Source organism: Anser brachyrhynchus (genome assembly GCF_964034855.1).
Source record: "Anser brachyrhynchus genome assembly, chromosome: 2".
NCBI classification, from domain to species: domain Eukaryota; kingdom Metazoa; phylum Chordata; class Aves; order Anseriformes; family Anatidae; genus Anser; species Anser brachyrhynchus.
Window position 1 is genome coordinate 140,709,882 of NC_137695.1, and position 19,653 is coordinate 140,729,534.

The following is a 19,653-nucleotide window of genomic DNA, read 5'->3' on the forward strand; positions in this document are numbered from 1 at the left end:
TGTTGAATAGATGTGATGAGCTGCTGCAGAATTCAACCTGATGTTCATGTACTAAATTATTACTGACATTACTGCTTTTTTGAAATACATCATGTTGTTCAAAATCATGTTTTCACATTTTTATTGATGTTTTCATACTCAAAATAATATTTCATTGACATCCTGCCCAGTCACCTTATGGAGTATATTTTATTTAGACCCAAGCCAAGATATCACAAATGTGCCAACAAAACCAGCTTGGCCAAGAAACTTTTAAGATCTGGTTCTATCCAAATGTGTGAACCATGGATTGCTGCACTGGAGTATGTGCAAGAAATATTAAATGTTTACATAAGAACTGTCTGAACACTAAATACTAAACTTTTAGAGGTAAATGAATCTTCAAAATAGCAAGTTGATGAAATCTGCTGTTTTAAAGATCTGCATTTTCCAAAGAGCATCTTCGGTTTTATTTTAAACCACAACTACCATTACAAGTACGAGCTATATCTAATTCAATAGCGGTCCTATGGACGATATTATTGTTTTGCTGAACCTTATGTATTCAGAGCAGAGCTGCAGAAAACGTTGAATACTCAGGATTTTCCTGTATGAAAGACTCCAAACTTTTTGACAACACAGGTTTCACAATTCAGTAAATGGCTTAAATTGTCATTGTAAGTACAGTTCACAGCAGACTTACTAAGCAGACTGTTATTACCAAAATTATAGGTGATGAAGTATTAGAATGGAATGGAAGGCTACTACAAGGAGCCACCTTTGAGGAGGTATATAACATCATTTTAGAGTCCAAACCTGAGCCACAGGTGGAGCTTGTTGTTTCAAGACCAATTGGGTGAGTACATTTTTGTATTAGATGTGATAAAAATATTGTTAAATCTCACTTCTAGTGCAGATCATGTCAGATTCATAAATATTGTAAACAGTAAAACTGTATGTAAAACTATGTAAACCAAAAACATAGCTAGAATGGTAGATCGTGCCAGTAAGTAAAAAGAGGTGGAGTGAAATCAAGTACTCTCAAGAAAGTTCTGGGCATTATCTGCTGATATGCTTGAAAACAGGTTACCTTTTGTGGTTATTTAGTTGGTGGTCCAGGCTATACAGGATCTGTGATTACAGTCTTTGTTGCCACAACTCTTCATTAGTAACTTGACTCCTGATTCTTGCTTCTCCATTTCCATTTTTATATAGTATGTATAGTAAAGTATACATATTTGGTCTATGAATTGATGATTAACTCTGTTTATTTTGCCCAAAATACAGTATGCTAATGACATAACCAATATGTCTTGGAAAGTAATGACTTGACGTTTTCATCATCTTCATCTCTGATATATACTAAATTATTTGGTTTCTAATACAGAACATACCTGAATAAATAGCTACATTCTGTGCTCATTTAAACAGACTATGTGACCCTTTTTCTTCAGTTCTCCACCCAGTTTGCTTGACTTTGAGAACTACCTCTCAATATCTAGACTTAGGTGTTTGTTGTTTTTTTTTTTGCTGATCAATAGGGCATTTCTAGCTACTTTGTTGTATGAATGTTTCCACTTCCATGAAGACTTCCCTTTCTTCATCTGTTTGTTTTATTCAAGTTCCTACAAACTACAGTCACATCGTTCTTTTACTTCTCCACTGGAAGTTCTATGGGTGATCATTTCAGGGCTGTGAAGAGGAAGTTGAAGATGCTTACAGTTGTTAAGAATTTTCTCTTTTCTCCCACAGAATTTATTACAATGTATTTATATATTAATATATTTATGCCTTTACTTTTGTGTAAGATGCACACAATTTTCTTATATGAAAGCATGAGTAACATAGGAAATGAGAACTAAGTAGTACTAAAAAAAAAATTAAATCTAGAGCCAGATAATGTGAGGATGGAATTTCAGTGAGGGTAATTTGTTATGGGTGCAGCTATGAGGTATAGTATCTGGTGTATTTAACTCAAAGAAGATGCAGTATGATTAGGAACGTAATTTGCTTTGATACTTTCTAACGAACTTGATAATAACAAAGATTGCTTTATGTTGTCAGTAAGATGAGACATTATCTATGTATATCCTGAACTGCAAACCCTTAGGGCAAAGGCTGTATCTTTTTATCTTATCCATAAAAATCTTTGCATAACTTAGGAGTTCTATGTGTAATAGCAATACTGAGGGACTGACTAACTTGCAGGAAAAAAACTCTTAGAAGAGAAGGTTTCACATTTGTTTCATATAAGTGTAAGATCTTTCATAGTATTTCAACTACGATGTTTATACCAAAGTTTCAAGGAACTGCTCTCATCTTGAAAGTACTTTTTTTTTCTTTCTTCATTCCTTTGACTGTATGAAACTTCCTCTGTTCTTTCTTTTGCTTTTCTATTTACTGCCTGTTATTCACCTTCCTTATCATCATGTCTTTTATTGATTATGTTACCATGTGCTCCACTTGCTGTCACTAGACCAGCTCGTCTATAATTCCTTAAAGAAGGTGGTGTAGGCTCTCAAGACGCCTTCTTCAGCATTAACTGTTTGCCACGCAGTGTGAAGAACTGAGCCAGGTCGGGACTAAAACAGTTACTGCATATTGGATTCCCACTTTCTTTTTGCAGTAGATGTTAAAGAGGGTCTTTACCTCCAGAGCTCCAGTTTCCATTCCATGGAAATGGGTTTACAACTGAAGCCTCAGTGTTAAATACATTGTGGATGTCTCAAAACATTATTTCTTTTAGTCATCTGCAGGTTGGTGAGATCTTAGATTCTGATGAGATATATGTTGCTCTTTGGAATTTGGTATTAGCAATATAACTTCAGAAATGTTTTTGTTGAGATTTGAGCTGATGAACTGGAAATACCATATTATCTTCTTAGTTTAGGAAATTTCTGGTCATAATCAAATGGACTATAGAAATGAACATCTTTTACTTGCCCAAGGAAGCATAATGCCGTAGGTCTGTGTTCTATCTCAGGGAATGTTTTCTATGTGCTTAAAATCATTAAAAGTGCAGATTTACCAGATGTCTGAAGTGATAATTATTTTGATTAGAATAATTTCTGCCCACTTGAAGGATTTCACTTTTGCATTGAAGTATATCCTATTACTTACAGAGTCTCAAGACTGACAATTAACTTAGCTGAGAAAGAGAACCCTTTGTCACATCCTGATATTCTGAACACAGGAACAACTTTCAGTAAACATGATTACTGGTTCTTCATTTTATTATGGGCTGACTTCTACGGAAACTGAACATGACAAACTAAGCTGATAAAGGAAAATAAAAGGGGAAAATCTTTTTAAAAAATATGATCATACCATTTTGGCATGCAATTTACGCCTTATTTATCTTAAAATAAACATTGATGGCCATGTTGCTATTCTGTGTAAGCTGGCTATCTCTTATATGCAAGAAACTTTCTCTTTTCTGCTTTCTAATCATCAGAAATACCTATTTTAAAATGTATTTTATTTTCATAGTTACTACTGTTTTGAATTCGTAAGGTATGTTGCCTTGTGTTTTATTAATTATTCTATAATAATCTGCTTGCAATGGAAGATATCTTAAAATGTGAAGAGATGCTTAAAACTATTTTCGTCTCTCTTCCATTTGTCCCAGTGAGAGTTCCCTGCAGAAATACCAGTCACACTACTGTGAAATACTTGGGTCTCTATGTTTTAGGTACGCTAAAAAAAAATAAATCACAGGTTAAATTCTGCAGCATATTTCTGAGTGAAGTGATAGGCAGGTATTGCGTACCTTGATAATCTACAAATATCAAGAATTTTGTATTCTAAAAATAACAAATATGCAAGTTAAATATTTACTTCTTCACTAGCCCTTAAAAGTTTCTGACACGTTTTGCTTAGTAACAAGAGAGACAATGATTTTTCCTTAGCGGACAGTTGTATCAGTTGTATGCCTTTTGATTTGCTTGATTCACTGGGTGCTGCAGCATCACTTCGCTTGGAAAGGTACTTGAAGGTGCTTACTACAGCTATTTTTCTAGTGAGTTTTGAAAAATGTTTGGAAAGCATATCCCAAAAACTTACTAGATAAGTTTTTATACATATAGCAGATTTATTTTTTTTCATTGCATAAGACAGTAGGTATCACTGAAGGAATTTTTTAACTTTCCTTTCATTTTCATATGCCTTTGTGGCATTGACCTTGGCTGGCTGCCACTTACCTGCCAAGCTGCTCTCCCACTCCCCCTCTGCGACAGGAGAGGGGAGAAAATGAGCTGGAAAAGCTCAGGGGTTGAGATAAGGACAGGGAGATGGCTGAGCAATTACTCTCACGGCCAAAACAGACTCGATTTGGGGAAGATTAATTTAATTTATTGATAATTAAAAATAGAGTAGGATGGTGCGAAAACCAAGATAAAGCTAAAACCACCCTGTCTTCCAGGCTCAACATCACTCATTTGTTCCTGACACTCCTACCTCCCCCCAGCCCACACTGGTGTGGGGGACAGGGAATGGGGGCTGTGGTCGGTCCCTAACGCTTCATCTCCACAGCTCCTTTGTGGTCACTCTCTGCCCCTGCTCCACCGGGGGCTCCTCCACGGGCTGCAGCGTGGAGATCTGCTCCATGTGGGACCCGTGGGCTGCAGGGGGACAGCCTGCTCCACCAGGGGCCTCTGCACAGGCCGCAGGGGAACTGCTGCTCTGTGCCTGGAGCACCTCCTGCCCTCCTGCTGCACTCGCCTTGGGGTTGTCTGCAGGGCTGGTTTTCTCAGTTTCTCGCTTATCTCCCAGCTGCTGTGCAGCATTTTGAAGCTTTCATTAAATGTTATCACAGAGGCAACACTGTCTTGGCTGATGGCCTCAGCTGTGCCCTGCGGTGGGCCCATTTTGGATCCAGCTGGAGCCAGTTGTGCCCAGCATGGGGCAGCCCCAGCCTCTCCTCACAGAGGCCACCCCTGCAGCCCCCCCGCTGCCTGTACCTTGCCACATAAACCTAATGCAACCTACAAAAAAAAAAACAAATCTGCTCTAACACACATCATGATTTTAAATGCTGCTCTTGCTGTGACTCAGAGTTGAAACTCTTAATCTTGTTTTATGTTGCACAAATACCTCCAAAATGTTTTCATTAGCATATTGGTAGTTTTTAATAATATACATATAGTAATGTTTGCCTCTCACAGGAAGAATATGTTCCCGTGGGGATGGGAGAACATAATGATGTGACTGAGTGTTTTACTATTACATAGTTGTACATACAGTTTAACAGAGGCGATATGACATTTCGTGTATATGCAAGTATGTTATTTTGCAAAATGAAATTGCACATTTTATTTAGTCACTGAAAAGTGCCCAAATTTGGGGGTTCAAAGACAGGAAAGGACATACTGAGATAGCCATCATTGGTGGTCCAGTATGTTTTAGCAAGGGTCTAGTAACTTTAATTCAGGTGTAATATCATAATGAAGTCTGCTACTCCCAGTTTTAGTCTACTGATAACTCTGAGATTGTTTATTTTTCTTTGTTTTCTATTTACTCAATTATTTTATTTGTGACTGTGCAGCTTCTTTCCTGTATTCACTCAACTGCTTGTTTCTGTAAGCTTAATTTGCCACTGAAATACTTTACACTGAACAAAGGATAAATCTTCCCTGTGGCTGAAGACAGTCAGTAGATCACAGGATTTTCCTGAGGCATTCAGTGGTGACTTGCAAAGTGTTATAGTTTAACTGAAATCTGAATATGCTTGTTAGATAAAGGATCAGCCTGTTTTACTTTTCCTTATTTCAGGGATATTCCCAGAATACCTGACAGCACACATGCACAGCTGGAGTCCAGTAAGTTTCAATTGTGGGGTAGGAAAATCTTCTCTCTCTTTTATGTAAGCACAAATAGATTCAAAAATGTCATCTGCCGTCAGTATAGCTCTTGTCTCTTTGTCTTTATTTGTGCCAGTATGTTATCCTCCTGTATGATGTATTTACCTTTGTTTAATAATAAAATATCAGAAGTCAGGCTATGTTTATTTACGCTTGATGTTTGGTTATAAGCTTAGGCTATTTTTTTATTGAGAAGAAAAGCATAATGAAAATTAATATACAAGAACATTAATCATAATTTTCAATTTTTATTTATTTATTTGCATTTCAATTGAAACTTAGGAACTAAAATATAGGGATGAATTGTTTACTATTTAGAACGTGAAACGTAGCTACTTTAAAACCAGAATACTTATACTTCATTAGGACCACTTAGCACTCTTTAAATTGGCTAAACCAATATTTTGTGTGGGAAAAATAACTTATTTTTTGGTGCAGATCTGGTAGGATGCATTTAAGCCTGGATTTATTTTTATCATTGTTTTGGAACTCTTTTAAAACAGAAGCTGTGAATTAATACAGTGGCATAAACTTGCATATAATAATGTGATAAACTACTCCATAACTTTTCACTAGTCAGCCAATTCTTTAAAATACATTTTAAATGTTGTGACTTCTTATAACTCAAAACTTGTGCTCTGAGAGTTTGCAGACCTTGTGGATTTGAAACAAAATGCACAAAATATATTATGTGCATCTTGATCTTTTTGTAAAAATCTAATTAAGTCTGATTGCACAAGATAATAAGTGCTCTTTGGAAGACTGAATTCCTTTGACCATAGTAAAGTAAATAGGAATTTGGGGCCTTCAACTTACTGACATGATTACTTTGGCAAGTATCTGAATTTGAACTGTTATTTGTTCTATACGCTTGAGATGACATTTTGCAGCTATAATAAACTTGGAAAGCTTTTGATTGCATCTGAGCATCAGAAGATTGAGTGTCATTACTCAGTCATTTTGTAGATAAAAATATGGTATTTATCACAGTGAACTTTATTGTGTGTATGGTTATATTTGTATCCCTTTCTTTAAATAATGTTGTGAAAAATGCGTAAGTGCCACTATTTATAAAATATTTTTGTTTATAATTGCAGGTTCTAGTTCATTTGAATCTCAGAAAATGGACCGGCCTTCTATTTCAGTGACTTCTCCTATGAGTCCCGGCATGTTAAGGGATGTTCCACAGTTCTTGTCTGGACAACTTTCAGTATGTAATCATTTCATTAATATTGATGTTGTGCTTTTTGCAGCATGTACAACTCTCAGTACAGAGTTCAAGCAACCTATAACAAATTTCTTGTTAAACCAGCTAAATATTTTATTAATGCCATATATCTCAGTGTAGGCAGGACTGTAGTTTCATAACAGTATTCCATTTTATCAGCTTTTGGAAATTTAAAATATGTTGAATTAGACATAGATATGTATATTTATATAGTAAGCTAAACAGATATTGTCAAATTTTCAGAAAGACTAAATCTTGGCCTCCAGTTGTGTTTGTGCTGTTGAATGTATATACTTCGTCAACTGTAACACTTATGGTGCATTTTATCAACCATGTGCTTGGACATTAATACTTATTTTCTGCGCACTAGCTTTCACATATACCTTTCCCCAGATATCCCATTGTTTACTAATGTTGTATTCTTTGTACCATTGTTATTCACTTTTGCTCTTCACTCTCATTGAGAACAAGGTTCATTATATGAATGTCCTCTTTAAAAGAGTAATTTTTTTTTGTACTGAACTGAAGGACTTAGTTTTTGTATGCATTTCTGTGGCATTTACAACTCCAAAGTGTGATTTTTTTCAAAAGTGTTCAGCTGTGGCCTGGTACATGTTGAAAATGAGAGAAAACAGAATGGAAGCAGTGCAGAACCGATGTGAAACATGTTTGAAAATGTCACATTTATATTTCTTCTAAGTTGTTTATGTTAAGATAATGAGTGGGCTATAAAAGTATGCATAAAATCAAAGCAGGCTGTTTCTGGTCTCCCACAAATGGTTTATGGTATTGATAGAGGAGAGGAAGAAACGTTTTTCTGTCTGTTCAGCAGCCACGTTCGCTCCATTTTGCAATGCATGAGGTGTTACTTGTTTTGCTCATCAGATCAGCCATCTACAAGATATAATTTGAAATTTTCTGTAACTGTTTTTCTTAACTCCTTTGAAAGAGTCCATCCTTTGGATAAATGGAAAACTAGAAATCTTGACTGTAGAGTGCAGAATGCTTTGACTGCATGAAATACAGTGGGAAGGGAACAGAAACGTGAATTGTCAAAAAACAGAGACTGAGGTTTCTAAAAACTAATAGAGTTTGACAAGACAGTGAAAAGCTGTTGGTAATTGAAATGGTGGTGTAGAAGTCTCTTTTGGCTAAATCTCTTAAAAGATTAGGCTATAAAAAAAGTCAGATAACCAATCCACGGACAATGCAAAATAATGATCCAAGTAGGAACACAGAACTGACTTGCTCAGTTTCAGGAAGAAAATGCCCAGGAGTTTAGTATTACAGTTTATTAGCAAAGTTAGTAAGTCTGTTGCTTTTGTGGTTTGATAGGATGTTGTAGTTTGGGATGTGTAAGAACAGTATCTGGAGATTTGGAGATATATTCTAATTTACTGAGAATAACAGAATTCACAGTGTTTTACAATTCAGAATGGCATATAAATTCAGAGTTTAACTCGAGGAAGCATCATGCCTATTTACATTATTTTTGTTTGTTTGTTTCAAGATACAAATTCCTATATTAATTTTATAGTATTTCTTTCCATCTAAGGAGAGCAAATAATGCTAGAAGATGTTTAAAGATCTTTCCTACATTTGTCCTCTTTCTAACTATGTTATACACTGTATGCAATTGTATACAGTAACCCCAAACTGCACAATTTCCTTGTTTCCCTCAGAGAGCAGTTGATTTCTGAGAACCCACAGCTCCAGCTGGCTATCACTGAGGTCAGAAACACTCAGTAACTCTCTAAAGTAATGTCCCACTGTCTCCACATGGACACCTAAAGTAGTATCATACCTCACCAGCTAAAGACAAGCTGGCAATAGCTATAGATTGTGTTACTGTGCTAATGGCACAACACAGCTCCTGCTGATGTTGGGAGGCTGGTGCTAAACCTTTTGTTTCGCAAGGAAGTGTGGCTCTCACAGTGTCTGAAGATGGTGTGGATAGATTGCAGCAGGGCACACAACAGGAATTTCCCCTAGAATAAAAGAGGGCTCATTGAAACTACAATATAGTTTTAGAAAAAGACAACTTTAAGAGAATTGGAGTGTTCTAAAGGAACAGTTTCTTTCCAAATGGTAAATACTTGTAGTTTCTTTTTGAACTGATATTTTAAGTTAGTTTTGAAAATCAAAAATTTTAACTTTTCTGGTTAGGGGATTTCTGTGTTTTAAAGATGAAAGTATTTTCCTCCACTTTTAAAAATTTCGCTTTCTCATTTCATAACTTTAAATAGTTTCTGAGCTTTGGAAAAGTTAGCTAGTTTGATTTTGTACCTTTAGCAAACGTTAAGAAATATGGAAACCTGAAATTCTAAACAAAGTATCTCTCCAAGTTCCAAAAAATATTTTAGTTTGAACAGCATGAAATGGAAGAGCTTCAGTGTTTTGGTTTTCCATGTCTTTAATCAGCTCTTTTCTGACAGGATAAGTTGATCAAACACTCCATTCCAAATAGCTGAGTAGATGGAAAAGGAAAAAAATACTTAATTCCTCATGTAATTGGGAACGTGCTTTTTATGGTGAGTGCTTATGGTAGATGGCAACAGGTTGCTGTCCTTTGTGGAAATGGAGGGTCAGCTGAGTTCTGAGAGATGGTGGCTGACAGACAGGTGGGATGAAGTTGAGGGAAGGGACGATAGAGAAGACTTCAGAAGTCTTTGGACAACAGCACGTAGTCCTGATGGGATGCTGTTAGGGCAGCTGTGTGTAACAGGCTGTGAAATAACTGAGTTGTGGGCAGAAGTGGAGGGACATACAGTTTGGCTGATATCTGAAATATCTGAAGAAATGCTTGGATATATGCATCCTTATTCAGACAGTAAGGCAGATCTCAAGGTGTTCTCAAGGTGTTTTTTTTGTTTGTTTGGTTGGTTTTTTTTTGTTTGTTTGTTTTAGTTAGTAGTGCTTTGAAATTTGTTGTGCCCAGAATGTACTAGGAAGCATTCTTAATACCAGTACAATGGAAAGCATAGATTTTCTGCTCACTCTTCGAGGTATTTTGGCAATGTTGTGTACTATTTCAGTTTTTCTCATGTATACTTCAGCCTGTCTCAAATGTCTTTGTGTGGTCTAAAATATGTAGCAAGCTCAAAGTAAAATGTCTGTGTGTTCAGACATATTTTGGCACAATTATTGTGTTGGATTTTGCATTGTTTATCTGTATAGGTAGATAGTGTTGAGTAGAGTTTTGGTTTGGTCTTAATGTCCTTGTATGCAAAAAACTGACGGAGTTCTTACCTGGTTGTATTCCTTGGCCAAGGCATTTATAATTCAGTACATAATTTACAGTCTTCAGTGACAGGCTTTTTGGAGAGACAGAGAAACTATAAAAGCTTTTGAGGTGAATCAGGAGTTTCGTTACATAAAGGTTTCAAAATTACAGTATTTTAGGTACATATTTACATCAGAAGCTGAGTTTATATATTTATGCACTTAACTTGACAAAAATAAGAAATCCTAGAAACTACTTTAAAATGGAAGAGGATGTGTTTCTAGTGTTTGCTGGGTTGAATCTCATGTGTTTCAGGCTATGCTACAGTACTTGTTCAGTCAGTTTAGTTGCCATGATGCCTCTCTACTATTCAGGAACACCTTTCTCTGCCTCTTCAGTTTTCCATGTTTTTCTTCGCCTTGGCATTAGTCTATGTACGTCTTTTCTTCTGTTGAGGTTACAGTAACACTCCAGAGCTGGCTAATAGGACTTCCCATGAAGTAAACCATCTCACGCAACTAGGAAATATTTTTTTTTCCATTAGTAATTATTCTACTCAAGTACATATTTTATTGAAACAAATTTTGTGCAGCTGTGGTGAACTATTGTGTGTTATAATTTTACCAAGGTGTATGAATAATGTTATTTGTATTTTGTGCAGTTTATTTTATGATATTTTTGGTCCACATTGCTTTTTAAGGGGAGTATCTTTAACTTTTGTTGCACTTACTGTTTTATTATTATTTGCTTTGTCTGGGTCTTGTTCCTGTTTTTATTTCTTTATTTATTTTCTCTCTCTCTTTTTTTTTTTTTCCCCACTGATTGGTTTTTCTTTTAATGTTGCTTTGAATAAGTCAATATTCTTGGTGTGTTGGTTGGTGCTCTTTGCTTCATTACTGCATTCTGGCTACTTCCAGTGCTGCATGAAAAGCATAACTTGGAAAGCTTTGGCTATAGCTAGGTTTAGAGACTGACAACATAGCTAGAAGAATGTATAAATGCATACAGATATAAAATCACAGTATTTAATTTTTGTGCTAGTGAAAATTCTAACATAAGGGATTTTAGTTATAAAATTAAGTATTTCATTGTACAGCTGAACCACAGAACTGTTTCAGTAGATTTTCCATGCATATTCAATTTATAAATTAATAAAAACATAAGTATATAAATTATAGTTGAATTATCTGTAGCTTATTAAAAGCAGCCATTGTACATTGTAAAGGACATAATATATCAGCGTATGGGGGCAGGGGTTAAGTATGAGAAATGCTCCCCTTTCCAATTTTCCTTTTCTTTTCCCCTTTCCCTTCTCTTTCTGTCTCAAGGCAAGTGAATTGATGTTGCTCTAAAGCCCAAACCTGCAAAGTCCTAGGTATTGCACACACCATGCTTATAGCCCTCCATTTCCAAGGCAGAATATGGCCAGTTGAGGGTCTTTGGTGCAAGGTGGGATACATTCTGTCCCTTTTAGGATTGTGATATTCTGGGATATCTCTATTTCCGTTGTGATACGGAGCAGAAGCAAGCTGAAGATCTGCTTTCGTTGTGCGTGAGTAGGTGATATTCTGGCACCCTTGTTTGGGCTCTGAGGAACTGCCTGTGCAGTGGGGGCAGCGTGCAGCTGCTGCACCTCGCCAAGCACGGGGGCACATCAGACAAAACCGTGATTCAGACTGTCAAATTGTCTTATATATCCTCGTACTTTGGTGTGAGAACAGATTACTTCACACATTTTATGGAACAGATTTCTCCAGCATCTGTGCGTGCCAAGTAAGCAAGGAGGGTGGCAGAACCATCATCACTGCCTTATCTCCATATTCTGGGTACAGTCCTTATGGAAAGGAATATCGAGCAGTAGCCTCTTTCCACCACTTTGAAATAGCCTGATAGTCTCAGGAAAACCTAGCAGGAGGGAAAGGAGGTTCAGCACTGTTGGATTGCTGTGGTTGTTGTGACCTACCCCAGCTCACCAGCTCTCTGAGGTACTGATGCGCTCCTGTTCCTGTCCATTCCCCACGCTCAGTACCCTGTCTGTGTCACGCCATTAGCTATTGCCCTACGCCAAAGACAGAGGGTGCTTGGAGCTTGGAGCTAGAGCAGGAACTTGTGAGCTTGTCTGTACTGATGTAGTCTTCATGTAGCCACTGGGATCCACAAGGTTATATATGGTCTGAAGTGTTACGTTGCACAGATGAGGGTTATAAATGGGTCCGTGTGTGCTGTGCAGCTGCGTTTCTTAAATGTTCTAGGTCCCATTTCATGCCAGGGTCTTTTGTATATACCATGTGTCATTTCCGTCATGATTGCTAGAGAACTGAAATACACTGATTGCAACTTCCACCCTATAAAGCTATTATGAGATAGCACTAACTTTCTTGTAATCATGTTAAAAGTATTTAGGAGGGCTTTTTTGTAGAAATGCCACTTAAGGTGCAGAACAGGGAAAACCTTTTACTTTACTTGCTTTACTCTAGAAAGCAGCCAAAGCTGTCGATGTGTGCTCTGTACTCGTTTCTGTCTGAATATGCATCTACAGTGTTTCTGAAAGAGATGTTCAAGCTCAATTTATATTTTTTACCCCACTTTTAAATCACACTTTGCTGACCTGCTCCTTTTGTTGATGTTGTTTCTAAATCTATTGTAAATATTACCTGTAGACCTGTAAAGTGAAATCCTTGCTCCTGGGGAATCAGTGGCAAAATTCCTGCTGACTTCCCTAAGGTCAGAATTTCAGTCACAGGGGTTTGATGTGATTTGGTAATAGATTTGCAGATTTAATTTATGCATTGCATTAAAATACTTTGTTTTAGATAAATATGTCCTTGGTGTAAAGCTGTGTTTAAAGTAATAGTTGTGTGTCTTTGTTTTTACTTTTGGTCTTTTAGTTTCCAGCGTGTTGTCCTTTTTGGTTTTGTTTTATTGCTTTTTCTTTAATTTTGCTTACCAGAGCCAAAGCCTTAGTAGAAGAACAACGCCTTTTGTTCCTAGGGTTCAGGTAAAGACTTCGTCTGCCTGACAGAAACTAAAGTTGTGTTTTTTCTTTTGTTTGTTATGGAAAATGCATAGTAGGAAAACGTTACATTATAGTCCGTTTTCCCATATTTTTAGTGTGTTGCTTTAAGCCATATTAACAAGTTTCATGTCATCTTGTGAGCAGCTTGTAAAGTTTTGCATGGGGGTTAAAATACTAAATTACAATTTAAAGAGACAACTAGTTTTTGTTTTGCTGTTTGCACAGTATTAAACTCACACAGGTTTCAACAGTCATGATGGGTATGTATCCCACATACAAAATGTGTATACTGTTTAAGCAACAAATAATTTTATGCTGTTGATGTTTATATAAAGATTGATGTCTCTTTAAATCATTCATTATCATTACTTAACACATCCTTTTTTTGCATTTTCCAAATAATAGTAGCGCCTTGAGTGGAAGACAGGCAAATAAATTTGTACCTTTGAAACAAATTTCTTGCGTGTAAAACTCGGTTCTTAGATTTTAAAGCACATCAAAATAACCAAAACTCTGTTAAGTAAAAAATGAACTCTGTGTTACTGAATTTATTTAGCCTTGATATTCTACTTAGGTACAAGTTGTTTGCCTTTTTTCATTAGGAAGCTCCTAAGGTACTGTAGATTAACGCAAAAGTAGGTTTTTCTAATATGTTACAATGCTTATCTTGCTTTGCTGCATGTTTTTCAGTTTTGTGTATTTAGAATATTATCTGCTTTTCTTACAAAATACCTTTATGGAGATGTTAATCTTTTGTGTGGGAGCCGTATAAACGTTCCTCATGTTTGCTCAAGGAAAAATGTAAAGGACTGGATCTAAATGATGAGAATGAGATGATAAAATCTCATTTTGAAATGGAAAAAAAATCATATAAGTTTATAAAAAGAATTCTAAATAAGACTGCAGGAAGTGGTTTGGTTATGACTCAGATTTAATAAAGCACATTTTTTTCACGGTATATTATTTCCCTAAAGTAACCCTTACAAATACATAAATATAAATTCAAAATAAAAAAATCGAAGAAGAATTTTGAGATTTAAAAACTAATGTCTTGACAGTTCTGTTTTGTTAATGTTACTATACGCTACCGACATAAACTGGCTTTCTATTAAAAATTTAAAATGTCCTTTATCATGATTGAGGAAGTTGGCTTCTGCTTGTGGTAATGAAACCGAAGGGGTTACAAAACCACTCACAAATCATTAAGTAGTTTGTAGAGGTAAATGTTGTAGATAACACAAGTAGCCTTTTAATATTTATATTCTTTTTACGTATGTGCAAAATAAATTAAGAAATAATATGACAACTGAGTGTTCAATTTAAAAAGGAAACAAATGCCTGAAACTTGCATATTTCATGAAATATTGTAAAGTAGAAGTAACGTGTAGTAGTCCTGCATTTAAATCCCATTATAAAAAGAAATAGACATAAAAATTGTCAGTTCTACTTAGACTAATATCTTCTAATGGGGAAAAAAAAACCCACAAACAAACATACACACATAAAAACCATAGAACAAAATAATTTATGTTGACCAAATGATTCTGGTAGTAGTTTAAGAAAATAAAACAAGTTTAGTGCTTGATGGAGAATATCCAGCAAGAGGTGCAAGTGTACGAGGCTTACTCTCTCACCTCTGGTTAATGGGATTGCTTATGGTATTGGAGATCTGAAACGTCTTCAGCTCCAATTTTGTTTCTGCACAATGTCTGTGGAGTCAGTGTGGGCCTCTCACTTAAGAGGTTTTTACATAGCTCAGTCCTGGTCAAAGCCAAATGTGTTTATGAGAGGAGCTCCAAGGAGCTCCCAAGGGACTTGAACTTACAACCTTGGCAACATCTTTAAGATTAGGCTGAAACAAAAAGTCCCCCATCTGCCCACGTCTCGTAGGGACAGTAGGTAGTTGAAGATGGATTAATTTATTATGTGTTTACAATGCAGGTTGCAGGCAAGAACGGAAATTCTCCAGTGATCTATCTTTAAGCAAGCTGACTTGGGTATTAGAAGCAGTCCAGAAGCAGTGCAGGACTCTGGTTACTTTTTGGCATGAACAATTAGTTAGCACAGAGCTCTGAGCTGTTTGTGGATGCCAAGAGGTATGCATTACACTGTGGGCTGTGGTATAGCTGTGTCTATAGAATTCCCTACAAGAACGAGGATTTCCAAACATTTCTGTTTATACCTATTTGTTTCACTGCTTTTAACAGGAAATGCACATCATTATTCTTGCTCTTATCTTCTCTACTTGTTAGTCTGAAACTGATCCTGGTGATACGTGTCCCAGATTCTGGCACAAGTTCCTCCTCCACACTTCTGTCCATGTCATTCAACTCATTTTCTCTCTCTTTTATCACTGGATGATTTAAAAAATATCCTTCTTGTTTTATTGGAAAGAAAAATATGCAATTTCATTTTTCCCTACCATGCATCCTTATCATGAACTTTTACTATGTATACAGCACTTGGAAGTGTGCATATTTATTACTTGAACTTTTAGAATTATTTTAACATACCAGCAGTTTTCTTACTTACAGATTGATGTTATGCAATATCTTCATAGAAGAACTGTTCTTAAATGTGTTTTCATGCAGTATCTCTTGTTCACTTTGCAGAGCCTCCTTTTGAGCCAGTTGCCATTAAACCAACATCTTTTTCCTAACTTCAAAAATTTCAGACATCCCTTTTGCTTTACTACAGAACATCAGTATGTTTGATCATGTATAAATATATATGCACACATCTATTTAGCGCTATTGAAATCAAAATGGAGCCACTAAAAAAGAAATTTGTGGTATATCTAGATCAGGGCAGCCTAAGTACCTCCATAATTTTCTGATGTTCAGATCCTAGAAGCTCTCCATTTAACAGCCTTTTCTTGCATTTGTTACATATAAGACAGCAACCTGAAAACAGCAATGGTCATTTGATTTAGCAACTTTGAGTAGTCAGCAATTGGTAGAGGTAGATTAGAGAACAACCAAAGCTCACCTAAGTTACACTAGAGATTTTACCACCTCAGGGCAATTTTTTCATCTACATAAGTTTAGTCCAAAATAATTGCATTTTTTTAAATAAATGGAGGACATTTTTTCTTCAAAACCAAATCCTGCTGGTGTATCTCTTCTTTCAGAATAATGCATAAAGGAAAGAAAATATTTACACTAATAAACAGCTATGTAGGTTACATAAAAAAACATAACAAATGGCTGGCCTCACAAACCTAGTGATGTTTGAGCAGTCACTTGGCTGGGATGATCCTAATTACATGATTACTTCTTTTCTAGAACGCTGAGCTTGTTCAGTAATCAGAATAAAAATGTTCCTAGTTAAGGCAAGTTCTAAAAGAAGAAGGGTGAAATCTAGTAAACTGGATTTTTGTGCTTAATTTATGGAGCTTAATTTATACTAGCTTAAGGTGCCTTGTGGAAGAGCTTTGACTTACATGGTTGAAGGAAAACTGGGTACCTCAATACCTGCAGTGGGGGATCCAGCCCAAATAAAGGACACCGAGCCTCATTAACTCTATTTGAAACTTAGGCTGCTCCAGAACTTTCAGTTCTTAGAATGCATCACCAGCAGTCACCTTTTGTATACTGTTTTATGTGCAGGAGACTCATTCTAGAAACTGGACATCTGTGTTTTAGAGTGAAGAGATTGAACTTGTCTCTTACAGAGGTGCTTTTATCATCAAACTATTACGCATCTTTTTCTAGAGCATGAGGTCTTATCTGAAGCTGAGACACTGTGTGGCCAGGAGCATAAGTGCATGGTGATAGCAAAGAAAGCTTAATTTTAGTGTACTGGTTCCAGTACACTAACTGGAATGTGTATTGATCTTGTATTGTATCCTACTGGATAAAAAACAGGAAGAATTCTGTGAAGCTGGGGCCAGACCTTCAGCTCTGTCCCCCACAGCTGTGCTGCCCCTGATGAGTACCTTTATAGTCTGGCTGTAGAAGAGTTCTTGTTTATTCTGCTTTGCACATCAGGTATTCCTGCCTAGAAGCCCATCTCAAGGAGTTCGGCAAATGCATCCCTCTGTGGATGACAGACCATCTCACAGTTTCAGGATTTATTGAGTTCAGATACCTGTTTGCCAGAATGTAGGTCATAACAGAAATCTAGTCAAGAATTAGGTGCACATCTGTCTAGGGAAGAAAAGTATGTGCACATGTGTGTAGCTAATGAAGTTTCCAGAACATCGACACTAAGGAGAAGGATCTTTAGAAAGCCTTCAGATGGGATCTCTTTCTGACTAAATATATTTTAGTTGCTTAAATCCTAAATTACCTAGGTAGACAAAGTCCTATTCAAGACATTTCCTACAGGTGTTAGCCTCCACACTATCATCAGCCATCGTGATTTCATTGTGGCGCGTTTTATGCGTTGTAATTTTGGCCTTCACTTTCCGCCATTTAGATCAGGATTGCACCTGTCGCAGTTTTAGATGTTTTTTTGAGTTACCTCCTTTTAAATACACGTTTCCTACATCTATGAAAAACTGCTGGTGCAGGGGGGGCTTATAGATTCTGCTCCATTTGTCAGCTGCCGAAGTCTTTCAGTGGTGAGCATCACAACAGCTGTGCATTCTTGTGGATCTTTCTCCCTGTGGCTTGAATAATTCAATGTTCTTCACTTTGTGGTGGTAGGAATCTTTTCTGCATATTACTCAACACAGCTATAAAGGAAAAAAGTAATTTCCTTATCATCTTTCCTGTTATACATATGGTATCCCATGTTTATTTCACTACATAAGGTACGCATAATATTCTGTGAGGTGTAGTAGGATTGTTCTGTATTAATTATTAAAGATTGAGAATTTATCATCAAAATCTGAGAAAATCAGCTTCTTAGATTTTTCAGTGACTTTTCCAGACTCGTTAGTAACTGTCTAGGTGTAAAACACACCTCAGACTTCAATTCAAACTCTTCGTAGTACTTCAAATCAGGCTCTGAAGTCTCAGGCCAGGCTCCCAGGGATTGAAGAACATGCAATCCGTAAATACTTTCTGAATGTTTTAAGTGATCCACCCTCTAATACAGAAGACCTCAGGGAAAGAGGAAGGGATGGAAACCTGTCCTCTCTTAGATGACCTTTCTCTCCTTGGGAGTAGAAAAGGCAAAGTACTCGCAGGAAAATACCATCCATCTGGATATTGTGTCATAAAATAAATGCATAGGAGAGACAGAATTAGCTCAGTCCTATTCCCAAACCAGTTTTCCATGTTCAGTGTGCTATTCTAACTCCTCATTTCTCATTTTCCTTTACAAGTTCCTGTCCTGACTTTGTGTCAGGTTTTCCTTCATCACAGTCTATCTGTGCAATGTGTTCTGTGCCAGTTATGGACTGGCTGGTTCTTTTGTCACCTCATTCCATGTCTCTCACCCAGTCTGGTTTTGCCCCTCTTTTTCTGACATCAGTGGCTCTGTTATTCGTGTGCTTCACTAGGAAACATCCAGTATACGTAACTTTCCCTGTCGTTCTAAAGCAGATTCTTATTTATCCTCTCTTCCTTCTTCTAACCTCACGAGAATGGAATCCCATCCTCCTCTCCATGGGGCTCTTCATCCATTCTCTCACTCCCAGTTTCTTCTCTTCTCTTTGCATTCAAATCAAATGACTTCTTGGGTTACAAGAGCCTGTGCTGTGTATTGGATGTTAGCAACGTGAACACGGGAGAAAGAAGCTTTTGATTGAAATTCTGCCTTCTGATCTGGCCAGTAACAAGCCAAAATAGAGGGAATCACAGGGACATTATGACCGTTATCTACAGGTTTTTCCAAATTTTGTCGGAGTATTAACAGAAGATCAGAAGCTATGTGTCAATGCGAATTTTGAGTTCCTAGGGCAAAACACAAATTTCTTAAAGAAATTGTGTCAGATGATTTAACATTACCCTTAGGCTCCTTCTGCAAACCATTTTGGCCAAAGTCTTCTTGCAAAAGTTCAGTCAAACAACTATGGGAAAGAAGTATTTAGCCTGAATAAGAATGAATAATTCTGGTTATATTTTGGGTACCCAGGTGTGGATTATCTTAACTTCACTGTTTGTGATACTGCCTGGATCACAAATGCATTGCATTCTGCTTAATGGAGGATATTTTTTCTCCTAAATAAGTAGATGACAAAATTGTCTTCAGTGCAGCTCTGCTTCTCTTTGGGTTCATGTTGTTGGTGAAAAGCTTTCTATTTGTTATCTGTAGTTGGATGAAGATAACTAATAGTCCAGATAACTCTCAGTTTAGAGAAATACTGACAAATCCCCTCACTATGCAGGAATAGAGGAACAGCATCTAGAGCTCTGTTGAATGAAACTCATTAGGGATAATTTATCTCACACAGTTTTCT

At 36.7% G+C, this 19,653-nt stretch overlaps 1 protein-coding gene across 47 annotated transcripts in view; it reads left to right on the plus strand.

The window, feature by feature from the left end:
• The window catches only part of RIMS2 (regulating synaptic membrane exocytosis 2), a 462,856-nt gene that overhangs the window by 247,140 nt on the left and 196,063 nt on the right, over positions 1-19,653 (plus strand). For 26 of the 47 annotated variants that reach the window (XM_080580665.1, XM_080580677.1, XM_080580633.1 and 23 more), the window contains 3 exons: positions 712-835; positions 5,749-5,795; positions 6,935-7,047. In XM_080580665.1, coding sequence (XP_080436791.1) covers positions 712-835; positions 5,749-5,795; positions 6,935-7,047 — 284 coding nt within the window. Of the gene's footprint in view, positions 1-711; positions 836-5,748; positions 5,796-6,934; positions 7,048-13,238; positions 13,287-19,653 lie in introns of all 47 variants that reach the window. The other 21 variants (XM_080580660.1, XM_080580642.1, XM_080580653.1 and 18 more) reach the window with 1 other exon arrangement.